Genomic DNA, 21,573 nt, shown 5'->3' on the forward strand with positions numbered 1-21,573 from the left:
CTGTCACTTGCTGCCCGGGAGAAGAGGCCAGGCCTCACCTTGCTACAGCCTCCTTTCAAGTCTAGTAATACAGTCCTGCTTCAACAAATTACTGCTTAATACAGCTTTACACTTCAATGTAGCTCTGTTTAGAGCAACGCTTAGCTGGTATTCAGTACAGGCATCCTTCCTGACACATTTTCCTTCCTAACATGCCCAGTCACGGTGCCAGTGCCACGCTCAGCCTTTGGATGGCCCCACAGGGTGTGCCAAGGGTGCCTGACCTTAGGGTGCTTTTTAAAGCTTTTTAAAGTCTGGGATTCTACAAAACAGACTGAGCCAATTCTGAGTCAGGTTTGAGTCATTTTGGCTTCCCGCTAGGAATGGCGTTGGGTAAAAAAATGTCACGCAAATACGTAAATTTCAAGGAACTGAAGAGGAGTTTCTGTTTCCTCAAATAGTTTACCTTTGTCCTGCAAAGTCAGCACTGCCCCAAGCAGCACTGTCCCCCTCTCTCCCTTCTGCCCAAAGTGTGTTTCTTTTTTGAGAAACCACTGTGGGCGTTTTTATATCCTTTTATTTCTGGTATCTGAGTAATATGGATTATATATTTATATAGAACATGTGAACAACAAAGAGATGTTATCTCTTGCTTACAGAAAACCATGTGATTTCTGTACCTGAGACATGCAGAAAAGCACCACACACTCAGCAGGTTAGGAAATACTAGTTTATCCACTTTCCTGATATCCACAGGCATTCACACTCTTCCCAAGGTGCCAAGGCAAAATAGCACTTTTTCCAGAACTGCTTTCTGGAGCAGGGGGGTTTTTGTTCCTTATTTTGAGTGCTTGTAAAAAGATGCAGGCTAAGGAAGGAGGCAACTCTTCAGCATATCCCTCAAGTAATATTTATAAAATGAAGCATGAGGCCCCTTCTTCCCTGTGGCTCCAGGACATGCAGCCACATGCCAGCACTGTTGCTTTCACTCACTACAGGGTCATTTTTCTGGTAACTGCTCCATTGCTGCTGATGCTTAGGATTTAAAGCAGGAAGATACACCCAGAATCTGCTGGAATTCTTAAGAGATGTGTGACCAGGTAGAATCCTTACAGGATTAGGTTTGCATTCTCCAATACGTGTGACTTAAAAATGCAGTTGCTGACGTAGACAGCAATTTCTAATAGGTGAGGACTTTTCAAAAAAACCCTATAAAAACGTGAGGGAAGCCAGAATGGCAGGGGGCTGGAGGCATGACTTTCCCAAAGTTATTTCTCCTGACAAGTTACATTCATTGTCTTTAGCCAGGCCGAGTGCAGCCAGGAGGGCTGTATAAGATAAAATATATCTGCTGCTGCCAGAAAGAGGCTCTGCACACTTGTTAATGACCCCACGGAGCCGAGGGAACATTCCTCCCACCTCGGTGACTCCCGCGCTGCTCCTCACCTCTGCACCGAAGGGGTGGTGGTTCTGTGCCAAGGGGAACGCGCAGCTTCGTGGGCATGGAATGCCACCTGTGGAAAGGCTCAGAGGCTTCTGAAGGCTGCTTTTCAAGGGAAATGCTCACCAGGCTGAGCTCCTGGATGGGGTTTACTTGTTAGAGGGTCTTAAACGGGTGCAATTTTGCAGCTAATCTGTGCAGGAGCACTAATCTTGAAGGGCTGCCGTAGGTTTTGCCCAAGCTAGCAACAGATAAAGCTCTTCCTAGACCTGTTGTTCCATCCACAGTTTGTAAAACAGCAGAATGTCTTTGTTCCTAATTGGGATTGAGGACTAATAAATTTGCAATGTAACTTAAAAAAGCCATGATGGAAGAGTATGGATGCGAGCCAACCTCCTGTGTCCCGGAATCCAGCAGTCACTTTCCAGACATTCCATTTTTCTTCTGGCATCAAGTGAGAAATCCTCATGGACTGGTCTTTTGACAGCAGAAAAATCCCCCATCCCTGGGAAAACACAGCTTTCTCCTACTACTATTTTTATTCCCACTGCTATGGGGGAGCAAGAGACCAAAAGAACAGGAAGAATTGGAAGGTTGGAAACGTACTCAAGGAGCTGCTGGCCTGCTGAGCTGCACAAATGAGGCATCGAGAGCTGTCATTCCTGCCACCTGCAGCACAGCCTGCTCCCGGCCTCCAGGCAAGGGGAAATCCGAGGCGTGTCTCCCTCCTGCTGCAGTAATAGGTTTCCTTTTATCACACCACCATAGGAACACCAGGGTTTATCCTTTGTTTTTGAAAATGGTTGAGTGGGCAAGAAAATAAAACACATGGTTTGGGAATTCCCCGGCTGGGATTTCCCCTATCATCCTGTGTAAAACTTCTGCTTCTTAAAAAAAAAAAAAAAAGGAAAGAAAAAAAAAAAAAAAAGAAAAGAAAAGAAAAGTAAGCACAGAGACATAAATGATTAATTTAATTCTCCCTATATTTTACTCAATGCTGCTACACCAGCATAAGATGTTCAGGCTAGTACTGCAGGCTGAGGAAGTGAGCTTCAGCTACCAAAATGAAATCCTAGTTTCTGCAACCCAATTTATATTATCTTCATCCCTTCTTGGCTATTTATAGTAACTTCATGGAGAATGTGAAAAAACAATGTAGAATATGCACAGGTACTGGGGGTGTTTGTTGATTTCTTTGCATAATTCAGAGTAGCTGAGAGTGAGTCAGCAAAAGAGTAAGTGAAGCCAGGCACTTTAACACCCAGATTTATCTCTAGATCACCTCCTCTCAGGTCCTCATCAATCATCAACCAAGGAAGTGACATCAGAGGAAAGAAATGATAGCGCCACCAGCAAAAAAGAAAAAATAATTAATGACTTTATTTTTTTTTTTTTAGTTCAGTTGGCCATCTGAGGTGCTAAAATCTCAACACCAATGAAGCAAGTGTGCATAAAAACAAATGATAAAACACAACCAAATAGAAGAAAACAGGCTGGAACAGAGTTGGTTTTGTACAGGTAGGGTATTCGCTTTTCTGTTAACGCTCCATACATGCCAACCGTAAAAGCCTTGAACAATCTGAATATCAGAGTTCACGTTCACACAAAAGGGCAGATGCCAAAGCAACTCCTTTTGCCTGGATTAGACTTCACACACACACGCATGCACCCACAGATACAGAGTATTTAAACTACTGCAATGCCATCAGAACATGGCATCCTCCCCTTCACACCTGCTTTCAGTGACATCCTCATCTGCCTGCTACCCTGCCTAGTACCTGCCAAGCAGGCACATACAGGCAGGGTAGCAGGCTTGGACAATCCAAAAGCAGGAACTTTTGGAAAGCTTCCCATCTCTGTTACTTTGCAAAGGTCAACAGCCAGCAATCTCTTTTTCTGTGAACTATATACAGGCTGGTTTTTAGTATGCTTTAGAGCTCTCTTCCTTGCAGACAGTGACAACTGAAATTCCCATTGCAGCTTTTCAGTTTGCACACGGGAGATTTTACAACGCAACACCTCTCTCAATCCACTGGTGTGTGGTGTAAACACTTAATGGAAAAATCATCTTAGAAGAATGTTAACCAAACAAGGTGTAGCTGCTCACAAAAGGGAACTGCCGGCTGCTCTAGATCATGCTGTCTAGACCACTTAGAATACTTCATCACGTTCAGGATTAGGATGTATAAAAATATTAAAACCCACCAGAGTGCACACAAATGTGGTGACTAGCTCTACGCAAGCACCGTGTTCTAACAGAGGCCTAGGCATTGCACAAAACTCAGATTCTTGACCATGGGGGTAGCCCAAGGATCCACTGGTGCCTTTACATACAAACAAATATTTACAGAAAATGCAGAGACAGAGAGAGAAGGACAGACTTTTAAAACTTGCGGTTTGCTCTAAAATATGTTCAGCAATGCAGTTTATAACATGCCCTAGTGAGACCAGGGGGTATTGGTTAACTGAAAGAAAAAAATATGTCTGAAAGTTGGAGCTGAAATGTCTTGTCACTTGCCCACACATCAGTTCTCTGAAGCTCGGAATTTTACAGCCAGTTGTGACTTTTAATGAGAATATGGTTAAAAGGGACAGAACAGTTTAAAAAAAAATTGGTACTGTGAAAACAGCAGATTAGTTGTTGTGGCAGTCCTCACTCCCCCATCTCCATTTACCTCCTGGGTGTTTCCTTCCAGGAGCTGGTCTTCCCCTCCCTTCCCTGTAGGGGGCTGAAGGGCTTGCCCCATCCTCAGTGTGCCCATTTCAGAACCAACACGGCTCAGGTTCAAGCTCGGCTCTCTTCCCACCTGCTGCCAGGATGAAGTGGCCAGCCCTGGGTCAGGACCGTGTCACCTGGGGACAGCCACCCTGGTGTGCCCGGCCTCGGGAGCTGAGGCTCCCTTGGCTCTCCTCACAGGTGAAATGGACACACGTCATTGAATGCACGTGGCTGAGCGTGCGCTGCGGGCAGCGCAAAGAGCTAGAACATCCTGCTCGGATTCGGATACAAATAAGGAATCTTGTGCTCACAAGAACCTTCTTCAGCTTTAAAAATACAAAATTTGAATTAAAAAGATTCAGAGAGTAAAAAAACCCACTATCTGATATGCAAGTCATATTCTTAAAGTGCAACTGAACAGCAAATAACAAGTTGTGCCTTTTACAACCATTTTGATATAAAAAGGTCTTTTAACATTCCCTTTTGTGTATTTTTGATCAATTTGTGTGTGCGATGTCAGCTCTTTGTTTTCATTCTCGCTGCTGGAGGCCTTCAGCACAACCCAAAGAGTTTAGGGTTAGAATATGTGGGTTTTCTGTGCAATAAGGTATTACACCCTGAAGTGATCTCACTCTTCAGCATTGCAAAGATCCGGCCAATGTCCCTCAGCATGAAAGGGAAAAGAAACCATCTGGTGTTTCTTCTTCAGGACTCTTTTCTGTTCTACAGCTCACATTCAATGACCTTTTGTTACAAGTTAGATGTGGTCCATATACCCAGTGCACTATAAAATGGACTGAGGTCAATTCTCTGCACAAGACAATTTACAGTAAACTTTCTATCTTTCCTCCCTCTTCCTGCACTCCAGCTTCCAGTGGCCCCTCAAGTGCAGACTGTGTAAACTGCCATTGCCAGTTTGACTCGGGCAGCAGCCCTGCACCAGCAAAGGGGAGGGAATTCTGATTGTTAGACATCCTGCTGGTAAAGCCAACACTCTGGGATGCTGGAATGGCAGGTGCCACTTGCTAAACACTCACAGTTATGAAGTAGCAACTGCAGCTGCCTGTCTGTCTGCTTGGTTTCACGGGTATCTGGATTTAATTTGTAATGCCTTAGGTGGAATAAAGGGAGAACACTTTGGGTGGAAAACACGGGTTTCCACAGCTAGCAACCAGCACTGCTCGGAGTCCCCATGGACACTCCTACCCATTCTTCCTCAGCCTGGGACATTCTCCCAAGTCAGAGGTGAATTCAAATCCTAGACCTTGGCTTACAGGAGACCCCTCTGAAGGAGGTAGAGAGCCAACAGCAAGAAACCATGCAAACTTCTGTGCCAGGGCAAAAGACTGAAGGATGTTCAGCCCTGCTGGGGTGCCTCGCACCGGCAGTGTCAATTCCAGCTGGAAGAGTCAGCAGGCTGTACAAGTGTGCTTGGGAATGGGACACGTTCTCAGAGACATCAGAAAGCAGCCTTGGTACTTCTTGAACAGGAAAAGAACACAGTCAGCATCCCAAGGAGGGAAACCCTCTGGACATATCCTGTGAAGGATGGGACACATCCCCAGTGCACGGTGCTGTTTCAGCCCTGCAGGATAGGTTAAGGACAGGGAGTCTGTCCCACAGGGAGTGGGGCTGAGCTGCTCAGTGCACATCCTGCTCTTCAGTTTTCGTGTGGTTATGGTCAGGACCCTCCTGGCTGAAAAGCAGCAGATTCACTAACTGGGCCAAAAGGAGCTTCTTCCAATAGATGCAGCAGGAAATGTGCTGGTTTTGTTTTCATGGAAATCTCTCAAACTGTATCAGGACTGTGAGGATCCCCTCTTTCAGTGAGGAAGAGACATATGGGCTATTTCTACCTCACAGTTTTGGCTTTCTTGTTATAAAAATGTAAAATTTAAATAAATATAGGTTTGTTAGTCCAAAAGAGAGAATGTGGGATGTGGAAGAAAAGGATGCTAAGAATACAAATAGATTCTTAAACTCCATGAGTGCACAGGATTTGTTTATAGAGGAAAACTCCTAGGGCAGGATGCATCCATGGGTACATAAAGGCTGCCCTTGCTGTGAAGCAGGGACCAATCCGCAGTAGTGTCTTTCTCTAACAGAGTTAAAACACTCCCTCCACAATCACATATGTGTAACAATCAAATTATTATTAAGAACACTAATAAATAGCCACAGGTAACAACGTCCAGTAATTTTGAAGTGGAAGTTGTAGGATGCAGCAGGCACACACACCCATCACTCGTCCATTTTTTTCCTAAAAGATACAAAAATGAATCTTCTTTCAAGTATTAAAAAAATAAGTTAATTGACATAAAAGGGTCAAAGTGACTGAGGGCCCAGGCAGGTCTTAAGCTTTGCTTCCAATGTGCAAAAACAAAATACAGAGGAAAAAAAAATAAAAACACTGAAAAGTCTTAATGGTGGTTCGGTCACTTAAGGGCTTCTCCCTTTTAGGGGGCCTAATAACCAGGGAATGCTGCCTGGGAACACCCCTGCCCAGCACACACTTACCACTGTCCCACAGCAGTATTTTCCAGTGTCAAAACAGTCACAATAAAAACAGAACAAGGAAGCCCACCAGCCTCTGAGCTGTGGCCATGAATACTAAGGCCAGCAGTAGCTGCCTCTCCAGTGTGTAGCAAAGCACATGGGCATCTTCCCTCTCTCTTCTGCTCCCCTTGTTCCCCACAAGAAGATTTAGGAGGCTAAGGTAGGGAAAGAGTCCACTGATGCCCACTTCTCTCCAAAAACCAAGAGGCAGAGAGTTCCATCACACATAGCAGTATCTTCTCTGTCTTGTATTTCTTCATATCCATGCATAAGGATCAACTGCAGGTTTCTTTGGTGGGGAGGAAGACTAAAGCAAAGAAGGTGTTGCCCTGGGCTTCTGGAGCTCTCTTGGACAGCTGACTCCACTGCTACAGGCTGCTGTGGTTTTTCAGGAAAGGTTGCCACTTCCCTCCCTTTTATTAGAACTGGTGTAGTAAAAATGGGAAAGGAATGGACTGCCTTAAATCCAATGTAGTTAAGGGTACTTCTTCCCTTAACCTCCTTCCCCACACATGGATTATTCCCCCCTCCCTCCTACCACACACAAAATACGGTCCATTATACAGGACCTCATGGAGACTCCACAGTCTCAACTCATTTCTTCAACTTGGCTTGCAGACATGTAAAACTTAAGCTTCTGGAACCAACACACTTATCAAAAGGCTTCTGAGTGCTTCAAACCAAATCCCTGCATGCTGTTGGACCCTTCAGAGGTTTCCCCTTCAACATCTTCCTATCCATGTAGTTCTGGCAAACTCAGGGTAGGCCAACTGGACAACGCAGACCAGCAGAGGTGTTAAGCTCAGGACCAGTTCAAGCTAAAACCTTTGGAAAGCATGACTGCCTCCAGGTCCTTGTCTTCTTCTTTTTCTCGAAGCCGTTGTTCCTCAAGGAGAGCCACAAGGGAATCTCTCTGCTCCACTACTTCAAGCATTTCGTTCAGAATCCTCTTCTCCTCTGAGAGCTCCTCATCTGTCTTCAGATGATCTACAGAGATATCAAGAATTATCAGCATACACAAGGCTCGAAATACACACATACAATCCATGAAATATTCCCTTTTGCTCTCACCTTCTACTGCCATCCTCTCACGGAGTTCCTGCTGCAGTCGACTCTGCCTGTCTTCCAGTTCTAGCTCCCGAGCACTAAAAGGAAAAAAGCAGAAATCCACGTTCCAGATGTAATAAAATACTGCACACATTGCTTCATATTCATTCTCAGTTTCTGCTCCCTCTCTAGATATCAGCTGTGCATTTTACCAATTTCATTTGGAACAACTCTTCAATAACTTCAGATGTATAACTGTATTTTTAAAAGATTTAATTGCACTTTTAGCATTTCAAGTTCTTTGCACTTTCAGGAAGTGCAATGCCAAAAGTGGAGCAAACTAAATATAGAGCAGAGTCAAAGAGCAAATAAATCTGCAATGCCTCTATGTATCCCCTGCTACTTCCCACTCTAAAACCAAAGTTACTTATTAACAAATTACTTATAACTTAAGGACATTATCAGGTCATTGCAAACACCACCTTGGGACTTTTCCGCCACTAAGGTCATCAGCTTCCACATTGTCGTGGTGAGCTGACACACTCAGAAATTAATTTCAGTGAATCTGCACAGAAATTCACTGAAACAGAATCTGGGGGGAACAGAAAAACCCCCCAATTTCATTAACAGGAAAACACCTTTACCATCTGAGCCCACATGAGAGGCACTGGGATCCCACTACAGGCAGAAAGGAGGGCCACATGGCAAAGGTGACTGAATTAAATGCTTTTGGCTATGCTTAGAAGACAGCTTTACTAACAAAACCAGGAGTCCCATGTTATTTCTGCATAGCTCGAAAACACTTGCACAAACAGGATGTGTTTTACATACAGAAGTATGAGAAGGGCTCACATACCTGTACTTGTGCATGTGCACGAATAATTGGAACTTTCATCCCTTTATTCTTTCTTCTACCACTCCTCTACAATGTACTTAGGATTCCCATCTCAGCCTAAGAGGCTGCTGACCTCCTGGCCTTACAGGGAGGAAATAATTGGAACTTTCATCCTTTACCAATATTATTCTTTCTTCTACCACTCCTCTAAAATGTACTTGGGATTCCCATCTCAGCCTAAGAGGCTGCTGACCTCCTGGCCTTACAGGGAGGTCAATACCGACAGATCTTCCACTGCTATTTATGACAAAATCCCCATTTTTTCCACATTCACTCACAATATCATCAGTTCAGACTCGTAGCGAACCAAGGCATTCTTCTCCTGCACCAGCTTGAACCACTCCTGCATCAGCTTGGGGTCATCCTTCTTACCCATGCCTGCCAAGAAAGAAACCTGGTAAATTTTCAGGTAATCCCCTGAAACCTTACAAGCCCAAACTGCAAAAACAACAATGGGGCAAAATGTGCAAAGAAAGCCGAGCAAGATGCTGCCAGAGCACTCCCAAGCCGGGTCCGTTCAGTTTGCCTACAGCACTCAGTTGAGTGGAAGTCACCTCCAAAAGGATTCTCTTCTCTTTGGAGCCTACTTCATTTTTTTGTTTCTGATATTCTTGTGATTACTTGTTTCTTCCTCACTCTTACTGCAGAAAGCCCCAATTTCTATGAGTATGTCACTTTTCCTTTCATTAGAAGAATTTTATGGATGCTCATGCCAGCTACTTAAACATATGCTAATCAGAAAAGATTCAATTGCCACTCCATGAGTTTTATCTTTGTTTTTTTCAATTGCATGTCCTCAAGTTTTATTTTTACTAGCCAAAAGTAACATCTTGTCTCTTCTTTTTTCAACAGTTAAGTAAATCTTTGCTGACTGCTCCTCCTAGCCACACATATCTATTAATCTTGAAGATCTCCCTGCACAGTGAACACAGAAACTAATTCTACTGTACTGCATACCAGCACTAGAAAGAAAAGGAACCCCCAGACACATTTGCTAATATGAAAGAAGAATAAAGAAACCTTGGGCCTTGACCACCTAGTACAGAACTGTTTGCTGGTCCTTTTATTTTAAAACAAACTCCTAAACTAATTCAACAGTCCACTGATAAGTCTTGTGTCTGTCAGGAGTCATGTGGAATAAATGCAGAATGCTGTTCCCAAAGCCTTCTGTTGATATTTAGCAAACACAAGAACTTACCAAGGAGGCTCCTCCTGGCAAGCTCTTTGTCTGGGCCACTTATTCCACATTGCACCACCTGCATCTGAATGCTGTGATTTACACCAGACCCCACCAAGGCCACTGGCAATGTTCCTGCCTGTGTGGCAGTAGAAGCAGGAGCAAGGCCTCAAATCGAGCTCAACAGCACTTTTGGATTGCTGTATCTCATCAGCTTGCACTGCACATGACCTAGGCATCCCAAGGTAACTAACATCCCTGTCTCTGCTTGTTATTGTGGATATGTACTGTCTACATCAAGAACAAAAGCTCTCAAACAGTCCATCTGATGCTACATTATTCAAGAGCAAGCTTACTATTCAAACTCTATGACAGAGACACAGCACAAATACCACATTAATGGCTACTTAATTCAGACCCATACCACATTAATGGCTACTTAATTCAGATCCATACCACATTAATGGCTACTTAATTCAGACCCGTGCCCTGCCTCACCCTCAGTACGTCAGAGAAGCGCTGCCCTGCAGTTACACAAGGGAGAGCCTACAACTCCTAGTAAGCTGCAGCTTGGGCTGCCTTTCACCTGCCTTTGGAAATGTGTCATTCCAGCCCCTCCGGGAATACCAGGCTGGGTTGTACCACCCTAAGAGCCCCTGGCTCCGAGGACTTTATAGCAGTGTGTTGCTCAGTTCCAAGCATTCCTTTCTGAGCATCTCTGCACAATATGCCCACGTGGCGACAGGAGAGGGAGACTGTACATGCAGATGTCCAGTGCTGTGGCGCCATGAAAACACTGGGAAGTCTCCCCTTCCTTTCCGATGCCAGGATGTATAGAAAACAAATGCCTCTAAGAAAAAGCCAAAACCACAATGCTACTGACCTATGAAATACGTAAGTATTTTTAAACAGCCAATGAGTAGAGGAATAATGGGAGGACTGGAAAGGGAGCACCGACAACTGATGTGAGGGAGCACTATGGAAAGCAGATAAGTGGTTAGCAAAATTACACCACGAACACACATAAAACAAACCCCTTCCCCATGCCTTGGCAATGGAAACTCTACAGCAAACTCCATTTGGGATAGTTAAAGAACGCACTCGGCAAGACAGATGAGGGAGAACTAGTCTAACTTAAGGTCAGTTGGTTTTTAAAGTTCATGGATGTTTTTCAAATCAGTCCTTATAAAGACACAGTATTCCTTTAATCCCTATATGCTAATCAAAAAGCTGTATTTAAGGAAACAGATTGTCATCCCTTACCCCACCTTCCAAACAGCTTTCAGGAGGAATTGAGTAATTGAAGGCACCAAATGAAAATAGAAACTTTTGAGTGTGACACTTCTGGTCCCACAGCTGCTGCCCATTGTCCCTCCCAGTCACTGCACCTTCTCTTGCACAGCTGGGACTAGCAAAAGGGATACTGTACCTTTAACAGCTTGCCACAGGCTCAGAGAAGCTGGTTACCAGGTAGCTACAGACAAGGTTGGTTTGGAGACACGGCAAGAAAAGGGCTGGGGGCCTTGTGGTCACTAGCTGACTAGTGCTGCTATGACAACCCAGCTGTGGGCAGGGAGGACAGGGGTGTGTGAGGTTACGTTACCTTCATGGGCACAGCAAGGGCAGAAGGAGAGAGGTCTACGACGTGGTGTCCCGCCATTGGGCTCAACTTCAATAGGACCAAACGAGGAAGAGGAAGAGGCAGGAGAGGAAGAGGAAGTTGGAAGTGGAACGGAAGAGGAGGAAAGGGGTGAAATAAAAGACAAGCAAAGGACAAAAAGCATAAGAGTGAGAAAGAAAGGAAACACAAGAAGAAAAAGAAAAGAAAAAATACAAGAAATGGAGAAGCAGAAACAAGGGATACAGTCTACAGATGAATAATGTCCCTAGTAAGCACAGATAACAGGTAAGAGGTAGACTGAGGTACTGGTGAACTCTTAGTGAGCTGTACAAACACCAGGCAGGAGGTTACTGTTCCTGCACTTTTCCTAACGGGTCTTTAAATGAAAGCTTTCTGACCCAGATGTCAGAATGAGTAGAGAAATATATTTAACTTCTGCTGATAAATGTCAGATTTCAAGCAGGGTTCCAGTAAGTCTCACCTGCATGCATACGACACCAGCTGTAAGCAGCCACCCTACCTTAAGCTCTATCAGGACCATGCTCTTATCACCGTGGCAGCATCCACTGATGGTAAAAGTGTCCTTTGTAATGGAATAGAATGTCTTCAGACAGGGAACACCACAGGGAGAATCTGATTACCATGGAACCAGCCTGCCAGTATCTGCTGTGTCAAGTATGGTGAGTACCCAGGTACCCCACCAGACTGTGGTGCTTAGGGAGGAAAAGGCTTTTACATGGACAAAGTGATTCACATCAGGGTCTGTGGGGATAGTGACCAGCTGAGGACTCTGCAGAGTTAAATCAGTAAATTTAAAGCTCTCCCTTGGCATTCTCATTCCACAAAGCATTTTAAAGCTTACAAGTCCTGTTAGTATCAGTGACTTACTGAATCTTTATCATCTTTTCCATCAGCCAGTGAAGGACAAGCATTTCTCATCTCTCAAAAAGTTCAGTTTCTTTAACACCAAGAATTTGCTTTTCAGTGGTAGTTAACATTACAGAGATAAACAGTAGGCAGGAACCAAAATCACTAATAGTTACAGGAGAACATGCACCAGGGAGATGATGAACTCTGAAAAGTCAGAGCTACCAGAATGGAACACTTACTGGGCTCAGGACACACCTGCATTTATAAAGAGGAGGCATTTCTGTGTTGGGAAAAGGCATAAACTCCACAACAATGTATGGTAAGAATAACATTCATTTTGGAGAAGTCAGCAGAGTTTGATGTTTGTGGTTCACAGAAAGCTCCACAAAATTAGAGTACCAGTGGACTGGGAAGGCTTTAGAAGGGACCATCACAGAACTAGACCAGCACATGGATGACACAGTGGAGCCAGAGGGAGAGCACATCAGCTTCAAAGCCTGTGACTGAGCAGCACAGCTTTCTCAGAAGAAGAAACCTCTGCACTGGAAGCAGGAAGGGGCAACATCAGGAGAGGTGCCACAGCTGGCCATAGGACAGTTACAAATAAAGCATTGTACCAACAACATTGAAAAAGTACCAGAACATTAATTACAGCTGTTCTGAATTTTCCAACTTCTTCATGTAAAATAGAAAAATACTAAGGCTTCTTTTCCTACAACTGCCATTTCACAGATCAGGTTACAAAAGCAAAAACAAACAAGAAAAACCCCAAACCACAAAGGTACAGTGAAGAATATGCTTCCACACAAAGCAGAGCATTTAGTGCATGATACTTGTTAAATGTTTTTTATGTCCCATCCTATCTTATTCAAAAGTAATTCTTTAAGCTAAAAGCTTTAATACTCTAACTTGGTCTAACCACTGTTTTGAGGGTGGCCAAAGAGATGGAGATTTAACTGTATGGAAAAAATCCACTTCTTTCAGGGTTTGAGATTTCATTCAGAACTCAGGGCTGGGGGGATTTGAAACATTTCAAGCCATGGACATAGGGACTTGGTGAGGAACTTCCAGTTTTCCATATTTGAGCTGAAAAGAAATACCCAGTATGTGAAAATGCCATTAATCTCATTGTGAAATGGCCATGCACTGCTAGCTTTTGTCATCAGTAAGCAAGTGGTCTGATACTAGGAGAGGATCCCATCTTTGGTCTCCAGTAAAAAGCCCCAGGGATCACACAGCACCTGACTAATACAGAGCTCACTCCCCACAATTGCACTTTCCTCCCCTGCTCTTAGTTATCTTCCCACTTTTGTCCAAAGAAAATTTGTCCTTGAATCAAGTTACAAAGTCCGTGGTATCTACACTAGTCCTGCTACTAGAAAAGTCAACATGTTTTTTCAGTAAGATAATAAACATAACCTTTGCAATTAAGATCCTTTCCAGCTACTCCAGATGTGAATTACAGTTAATTACATTGAATACAGGTTATGATCATTGCAATTACTTTAGAAACAATTTCTGTCCCAAGTAGGATGATTAGCAAGGCTTTAGAAAGTCTTTCTTATGTATTGGAGGGTCCTTAACAGCAAGAACAAAGTGCAACCTGAAAACTTACTCCCCGCAGTTCTCTAAAGCTTATTTTATGGCTTATTGCTCCAAAAGCCATTACTAATCCTACAGTAAATAGTACTATTGTAATTATTGTTATTAATACTATTGCACTGTTTAGAGAAGAGAAACCACCACCTCCCAGTGTCATTAAATTATAAATAGGATCATCACTGCAAGACAATTTTTCTGGATGTGGAGCCAGGGCCAGATAGGGAAAAACCCATTTGTTGTGCAAATTAAAAAAACCTCAACAAACCTAATCTCCCTTTCTGCTTAAGTCTCTTTCATCACCAAAAATATACTGACACAGGTATTCACCCACAACATGGAGAGAGTTCTGGCAGCAGCAACACCCACTAAAGCAGTTAGTTTGGAAAGAGCTGAAAGGCAAAAGAACCATTTCTGTGACCTTCCCTTCCTAGGTTCCTCTTGTGCTTCCAGCAAGTAAGGTGTGGCTATAGCCTATGGACAGAAAATTACCATTTTTTTCACCAGAGGGATAAAGCTGCCAACAGACTATGTTAGTCACGAGTTGCTCCCTTTCAGTGCCACAAGCCAACTCTTCTGTGGTGTAAAGCCTTGTAAAGCAGTCCAAGCTGCTGGCAAGCCAGAGCATGGTTTGGAGGCAGGAGCTGCAGCTTATTAAAGAAAGTTGTTCCTGAACATTCTTAAGATGCAGAAGCTCTGCCTTGCACACCAGACACATCCCATCAATAAAGTGACTGGAATTACTTTGCTTCTGTGTAAAAAAGCCACAAGAATGACCTTGTTTGTCACAGTACTCTTGAGAGATTGCAGACTTTGCTACACTGGTGGAAACCAAGAGCCAGGTGAAGAATAAATACCATAGCTTCAAAGTCTCTTCAAAACAAGGACCAGAAATTGTACAGCCACTATGTTCATTTTCACTGCACATTGTTCTTTGTTACAGAAGCTACATTGGACTGTTGCATTCTTTCCTAATCTTTATTTACCTGTTGATTACAAAGCAATTCTTCAGACTGATTTTGTCTTTTTCCTCTCCTGCTCCATAACACTTCTTCACAATCACAAGCCCAGTGGTCAAAATGATTGATCAGGATGAAGAAAGCACTGCACAGAGTTTGGGGTGGCAGACCCCATTATCCCCAAGCTACAGCTCACACTGATCCCCTTCACTGTTTGCCTCTGTTTTTTGATATGAGAACTGTGCTGATTTCTGAGAAGTGGTGAGTCATTGCAAGTTAAATTTACTTGAACAGATATATCACCAGCCAAATGGGATCACATCATTTGCAAGCTTTGCATCCAAAGACTGTGATTTCTATATTGTTCACTAATCACAGTGGTTTGGAAAACAACAACACTGGACAGGAAATCCAGCTCTCAGGGCCAATCTCAGTTCTGTGGTACTTGCCCTCACAAGTTACAAGCATGACACTTTGGGAACTTATTCTGCTAACAAATGTCATCCCTTTATTTATCAAGAATACTGAAAGCTCTGATTTTAAATCAGTGCTTAAAATATGGATCAGTCCAAAGGAGATCAGTAAGTGAAAGGGCACTGATCATAGTAAATGTCCTCTTTTCCACCCTTAAGAAGATCAGGTTATGATCAGAAACCCAAGTACTGAAAAAAAAGCATTCTAACTTCGCTATTTGCTGAAGTTGTTCAACAGCAGCATTTTTAAAAACCAGGGATACAGAAAGCCAACTCTTGGAGAACAGCATCCACAGAACTGCAGGTAGAGAGCAAGGATTTTGACAAATGTCCCACAAGCACATGACAGTTTATTAAATCTGGGTCAAACTCAATATCCTCTACTGTACAATCACTAGAAGAAACCAGGGGAAAACTCACAGAGAACCAGATTGTCATGCAAACTGAACCACTTTTATTTATCCAGCAGAAGGGGGTGGGGGAAAGGCAGGGAAGGGAAGGGAAAAAATGCTTGGAACAGTGGTTGGAACAGAACACACACACAAATGACTCCAGAGAAGTCTTCTGCTTCTACCAGACCTTGAAGCACTGCAGAATGCACTCAGAATGAATACAGTCTTGCACTGACCCTGTCTCCCAAGACTGCTGTTTTTGTGTGCAGAGAAAAGCAGACAAATGGCAATTGCCTAACAAGTACTGGTACTTAACAAGTTCTGCTTATCAAGTGCTCTTTCCTGCTCAAAATTTACAGCAAAGAAAACAAGTTACCAATTCACTTCAGTGTCAAAAACGGCTGCAGACTGCAAAAACAATGTTTATCTTACAACTCCATTCCCCTTTCAGAAGAGCTGTGTTTGCCAATCACAAGAAATAGGACTGATCCCACTTGAATATGTCAGACTCCAGCCTTGCAGAGTTACACCTGCAAGACTTTAAAGGACATAGTAAGCTCAAATGTTTTAAATAAGTTTAAAAAAAGGTGAAGTTGTTGTAGAGTGTGCTTTAAATAGAGTACAAAGATTCAAAAAAACCCCAAACAATTGTTCTTCCCTGCCCTGCTTACCTGATGTCATAAGGCTCTTGTCAAGAAGGGAGAGTATGTGTCTGAAATCAACTCTATCAAATGTCCCAGCTCTCTTCCCTACATCCTTCTTGCCTCTCTTGGCATACTCCAGCCAAGAAAAAAGCATGATGGGAGTGTGTGGCTGTTTATTTCATGATTCCCTGCTGGGTGCAAGGAAAAGGAAGCTGCTCACTTGAAGAAACCATGGAGGTACTTTCCAGAGGCAGACAAGGAGCTACTGGGTTAGGAGGAACTGAGGCTGGGACTAAGGAGGCAAGGTGACTAATGGAGAACAGACAAAAGAGAGGGGAAAAAGGGTATGGGATGAAAGGATAAGGCAAATTTGACAAAAATGCAGGATCTAAAATTTACAGACAAATAATGCTGGGCAGAAGAGGGAGCAGAGCCCAAAAATTTTGGAAGAAGTCCAAAAGCTGGGATTTAGACTGTGGAGACTGTCAGTGGGAAGACGAGACCAGGAGTAGCTAGTGGAGAGAAATAGGATGGCTGAAGGGTAGAATGCTAGGATTTCTTTGTCAAGAAGGCAGGATTAAAATTAAATGCCTGAGAATAAAAATGGAAGTAGGGTAAGGAGCTCTGGATGAAATAAGACAGGATCAGGACAAGGACTGTCTCAAAAGACAGAAAAAAATGACAAAGTATACATCCACCAGACCAATGCATCCTTTCCACTGTCTGACTCAGAATCCATATTTTCAAGTCTCACTATTCCACAGCTGCCAACAGATATCCATAAAATCCACTGATTGTCTCCCATTTCCTCTCCATAAGGATCTACCCAGAAGATGACAACCTAGTGTTGCTACCAATTATTCCATAAAGACATGATACAGCTCTCTGTGGTGGCTCTAAAGGTTATAAATCTGCTGATATATCAATATAATATAAAGCCTTCATTTCAGTTGACTTTGCAACCTTTGTAATGTTCTTTTAACCACACCACGCATACAATATACACAGAGGAATAATTACTCAGAATTGAAATGTGACCATCTGTAGCGTGAAATGAAACATCTGCGTTACAGCAACAGTACAAAACATTTCAGAACAGGAAGAGAGGATTATGACATCTGAGCAGAGCAACAGAACTAGTTAAGATAGCAATCTGTAACCCTACACACTGGAAGTTGACCAGGATGTCAGAAGTTACCACTCCCCTTGCAGAAGTTGTTGTGCAATCTGCAACAATTAATATTACCAGTTTACAGATAACTTTCCAAAGTGCTTTGCCATTTTTGTTAATATTCTATAATTTTGTTAATATTCTATTGACTAGAGCCATGCCCATGCCTTAGAGACATGGGTTGCCGATAGAATAATTAACTGAGCAGCATCCAAGGTGCCTGCAGGGCTCAGCAGAACCTCCAGGGATTTTAATGACTCTCTACCCAGACATGTTAATCTTGAAGCTGAGCTCTGTATCTGCCACTTGAGCTGACAAGTATCACCAGAGCAATGTATCCCTTCTGGCAAAAGTGTTCTGGCAGCCCCAAAAGCAAATATAAAGCAAATTACACGGAGGCAACAAAATAATGCTACAAAGCCACATACTCCAGGCTATACTGGCTCATTGCATTTAAAGGGATACTGCCCAATATAGTTTCTTTAAAATTTGTTTTGAAAACTGTTTTTGAGACAAGCAGAAATTTGACAGAGTTTTAAGATGTATCATCTGGTTTTAAAATAACCACGAGTATTGCCTCTGACTGTTGGAAGCCCAAGTGACTGAGTCACCACATAAAGAAAAGCATCCTGTTCAAAAATGACCACTCTGAGACGACTGAGCTCAGAGAAACGGAAGAGCCAACACACAAAGAGATAAACAGCAAATTCTATTTCCAATTAAGATTTTTTTTTTTTGCAGCATAATGAATTCTTTTAAGTGACAGTGTCCCTTTAAGTGAAGGCTATTTTGCTTTTCTTAAAGCCGCTATTAGTGATTTGGATGGGATCTTTGGATGGGATCGCCGTCCCTAAAGAGGCATTAGGAGCAGAGGCAGGAGGAGGGAGAGGTGTAGTGGAGAGAGCATTAAATAGGGATAAGGGTCTGTTAAATGTGATTCAGCATCAACCCTTTTACAGCTCCTACTCTATGCACATCATGAGTATGGGCCAGCCCTGGTGGGTAAAACCAGGAAGAGGACTTCAAAGTCTCTCTGCAGGAGATAGGCCAGGAATGAATGCCAGAGGGACTGAACAGTGAAGGAAGCACAGGGCTAGCAGAGGACTATCACATCAAAATTAGCACAAGGGAATTGGGCAACAAGTTAGATCTGCTAAGGAGGAAAGTTTTCCATTCTGAAACTTGCACTTGGGTGGATATCCTGAACTCAGGTGGATGTTCTTCAATAAAAGTCTATTGTGCCACAAGTAATTCACAACAGATGGGTACTATGTGGGACAGCCTCCCTGGAGCAGGAGAAAAATGGCTGTTAAAAACCTGGGCAAGATTATATTTGAAGGATCAAATGAAACACAATGAAATCAGGGAAGATTTCCAGGGATGTGTCCTGGATCAGGCCTAGAGCGTGTGGATCTTTCCCTCTGCAGGGCTGGTCTGCAATGCAGTCCCTCAAAAAAAACACAGCTTAGATCAAGCAACTTTCTACTCTGAGAGATAAACTACATGAGACCCTCATAACAAGGCAACTGTTTGCTTTCTGTTGGATCTGCTGACAGACAGACATGTTCACTTCATAAGAATAGATTTTGGGTGGTTAAACTAGCCAAGGAAATTTTAATTTTCAAGATCAGCAAACACTAATCAAATGTCATTTGCAACCCAGAAGTTAATTCCCTACTAAGGGACTCAGGAAGTAACATTAATTAAAGCAAGGACAGAACCATGGTATGGAGTGATGACCAGATTCCTAAGTGAAAACGGGAACTAAACACTGCAATGTGTGTTTAGCATTAAATGGGGTATTAAAGCAATAGCATAGCAAGAAGCTTAATAGCTGTGTAACGATGCAATCTGGATTCCAGCAAAAAATGGCTGGAACTCTTAACAGCAAATTCTTTTTTAACCTTACAGTAAGACAAAACAAGAAAGAAGACATATGTACCATCTGCAAGTGTTTTCAAAGTCCCTTGAGGGAACATTTTCATTTTGTTAGATCAGCAACACACTCTGGCTTTTTAGAAGGAAAAAACAAGCCTCAGAAGGGCAAGATGGAGGCAACAGCATGACTAATCCTTGACAGTGCTGTTTGTTCTGCTGTCCCCTTTAAAATACTTTCCTAAAGACAACTTCAGTGATAGACCTGACTTTTCAAAGGAGAAGCAAAAAACCAGAACAACCTTCTAGCAGGGAAGGTGGCTGGGGTGAAAACAGTAAGCAAATTTATAAAAAAATCAGCACTGTGAAAAATAAAAGAGGGAGCCTTACACATGTTTTGTGGAACATGCCAGGATCTCCTGTTCCTGAGCTGGAAAAGGGGTTCTGCTATCATCAGTCATGTGCAAGGGCTGCTTCTTCTTGTTTGTGAGCCAAGGATGGGAGAAGTAGGTGAAGGGAGGGTGGGGAGGAGTGTCAGCAGGGTTAGTGTCAGCAGGAGGTTCAGCCATACATACCACCCAGATGCAAGTCGATGAGGTCACTGTAATAAGACTCTCCCCAATAGTCTACAACAAGGAATTGGTGAAGACAGAGTTATTGAGTCAGATACCCACCCTAGCCCCATACAATCAAAGCAATATATGAGAGAGACATAGAAACAGAAAAAGGGCAAACAAGAGACAGGCAGCTACACACGTGGGCACACACACATATACATACACAAAACTATAGGTCTCTCTTTCTCTGTATATATACATATATGTACACACACACACAAATATATCACAAATATATATATTGGGAAGATGAAGAGAAAATTTCCAGGAGGCAGGCGAGGACTTCCAAGGGGGAAAATCAAGTTTACACAGAGACACTTCACCTATTTGTGTTTGCAGCAGTACCTGTCACTGATGTCTCTCCTGTTCTTGCTGAGAAAAGCAGAATTAATCCTGTTGGTTTGGAGCTGAGCATTGTGTCAGAAGGAAACTGTAATTTCTTAGGACAGCTGCAGGAAAGGTGTAAGGTTGATTTCTTGGAGGTGAGTGAGTGAGGATGGTGTGTGGCACACAGGTGAGGCACTGACTGAGCGCCGACACGAATGGCAAACACTCAGGTGTAGGAAGATGGGATTGTGTGCTCCTGCTGATGCAGTCTCTGTGCCAGGGAAGAACTGCACAGCAGTTTTCAGGACAGAGAAGTGCATTTCCACAGCTGCTAGAGACAGGGGCACCACGAGTCTAGCACTGTGGAACATTTTGCTGGGAGGAGACAGATGGAAGTACTGAGAGCAATATTTCTCACTGCATATGATTCATTTGATGTAAAGAGGTGGCTCTTAAACTTTTCAGTATTGATCTGACAGGAGATGTTTTCCAACCTCTTAAAAATGACTATCAAGGCTTATGCTAGAGGGAATAAAAGAAAGGTTCAGGAAATTTCTGATTTGACATATTTTTAAGTTAATGACTGACAAAAAAAATTCACAGAGGAAATCCAAGTCATTAGCATGTCCAAACAGGCGAATGCACTATCATACAAAGTATTGCTGCATTAGTCATATTGTATTACATTAATTAACTCATTCAAGGTGTCCCTTGGGACACCACAGAAAACTGAGAAAATTCTTCATTCATGATGCAATAGGAGGGGGGCAGGGAGGGAAGGAAAACAAGGGATGACAGTAGCTCAGACCACCTGTGTTTGACAAACCTCCCCCTGAAGCAGAGCTTACACTGCCACTTGAAATAGAGCTTACCCTCCTAATCATTCATTCTTGCTATGAATGCAGCTATCAAAGGCTGAGATTTCCAAAGATAATCACAGAGAACACATTAAGGCAATAAAGTAATCATAGGTTGGGAGATTTTCTGAATCAGTAGATTGAGCATTCAGCTTCTGAAAGAATAAATGAGCAACTGTGCCATGCCTGAGGCTGAGCTAATTTTAAAAAAGAAAAGACAAGAAGGTAGACAAGAATGCACAATTATTTTGTCAGAATTGATGGTGACCTCCAAAATGTTTCTGAGTTTGATTAGTTGAAGAGCAAGTATGACCCTATAAATATTCCACCTTGACAAGCAGCAGATAACGTGTG

The 21,573-nt window shown here is 43.0% G+C and overlaps 1 protein-coding gene across 5 annotated transcripts in view; it reads right to left on the reverse strand.

The window, feature by feature from the left end:
* Positions 1 to 2,781: 2,781 nt before the first annotated feature.
* The window catches only part of MICAL3 (microtubule associated monooxygenase, calponin and LIM domain containing 3), a 136,387-nt gene continuing 117,595 nt past the window's right edge, over positions 2,782 to 21,573 (reverse strand). For 4 of the 5 annotated variants that reach the window (XM_041398629.1, XM_041398628.1, XM_041398627.1 and 1 more), the window contains 5 exons: positions 19,994 to 20,044; positions 11,418 to 11,483; positions 8,916 to 9,015; positions 7,767 to 7,840; positions 2,782 to 7,682 (listed from right to left, as the gene is read on the reverse strand). In XM_041398629.1, coding sequence (XP_041254563.1) covers positions 7,498 to 7,682; positions 7,767 to 7,840; positions 8,916 to 9,015; positions 11,418 to 11,483; positions 19,994 to 20,044 — 476 coding nt within the window. In that variant the 3' untranslated portion in view covers positions 2,782 to 7,497. The remainder of the gene's footprint in view (positions 7,683 to 7,766; positions 7,841 to 8,915; positions 9,016 to 11,417; positions 11,484 to 19,993; positions 20,045 to 21,573) is intronic. The other variant, XM_041398630.1, reaches the window with a different exon arrangement.

This window comes from Onychostruthus taczanowskii, unplaced genomic scaffold (assembly GCF_017590055.1).
Source record: "Onychostruthus taczanowskii isolate IOZ18803 unplaced genomic scaffold, ASM1759005v1 scaffold15, whole genome shotgun sequence".
In the NCBI taxonomy this organism is placed as follows: domain Eukaryota; kingdom Metazoa; phylum Chordata; class Aves; order Passeriformes; family Passeridae; genus Onychostruthus; species Onychostruthus taczanowskii.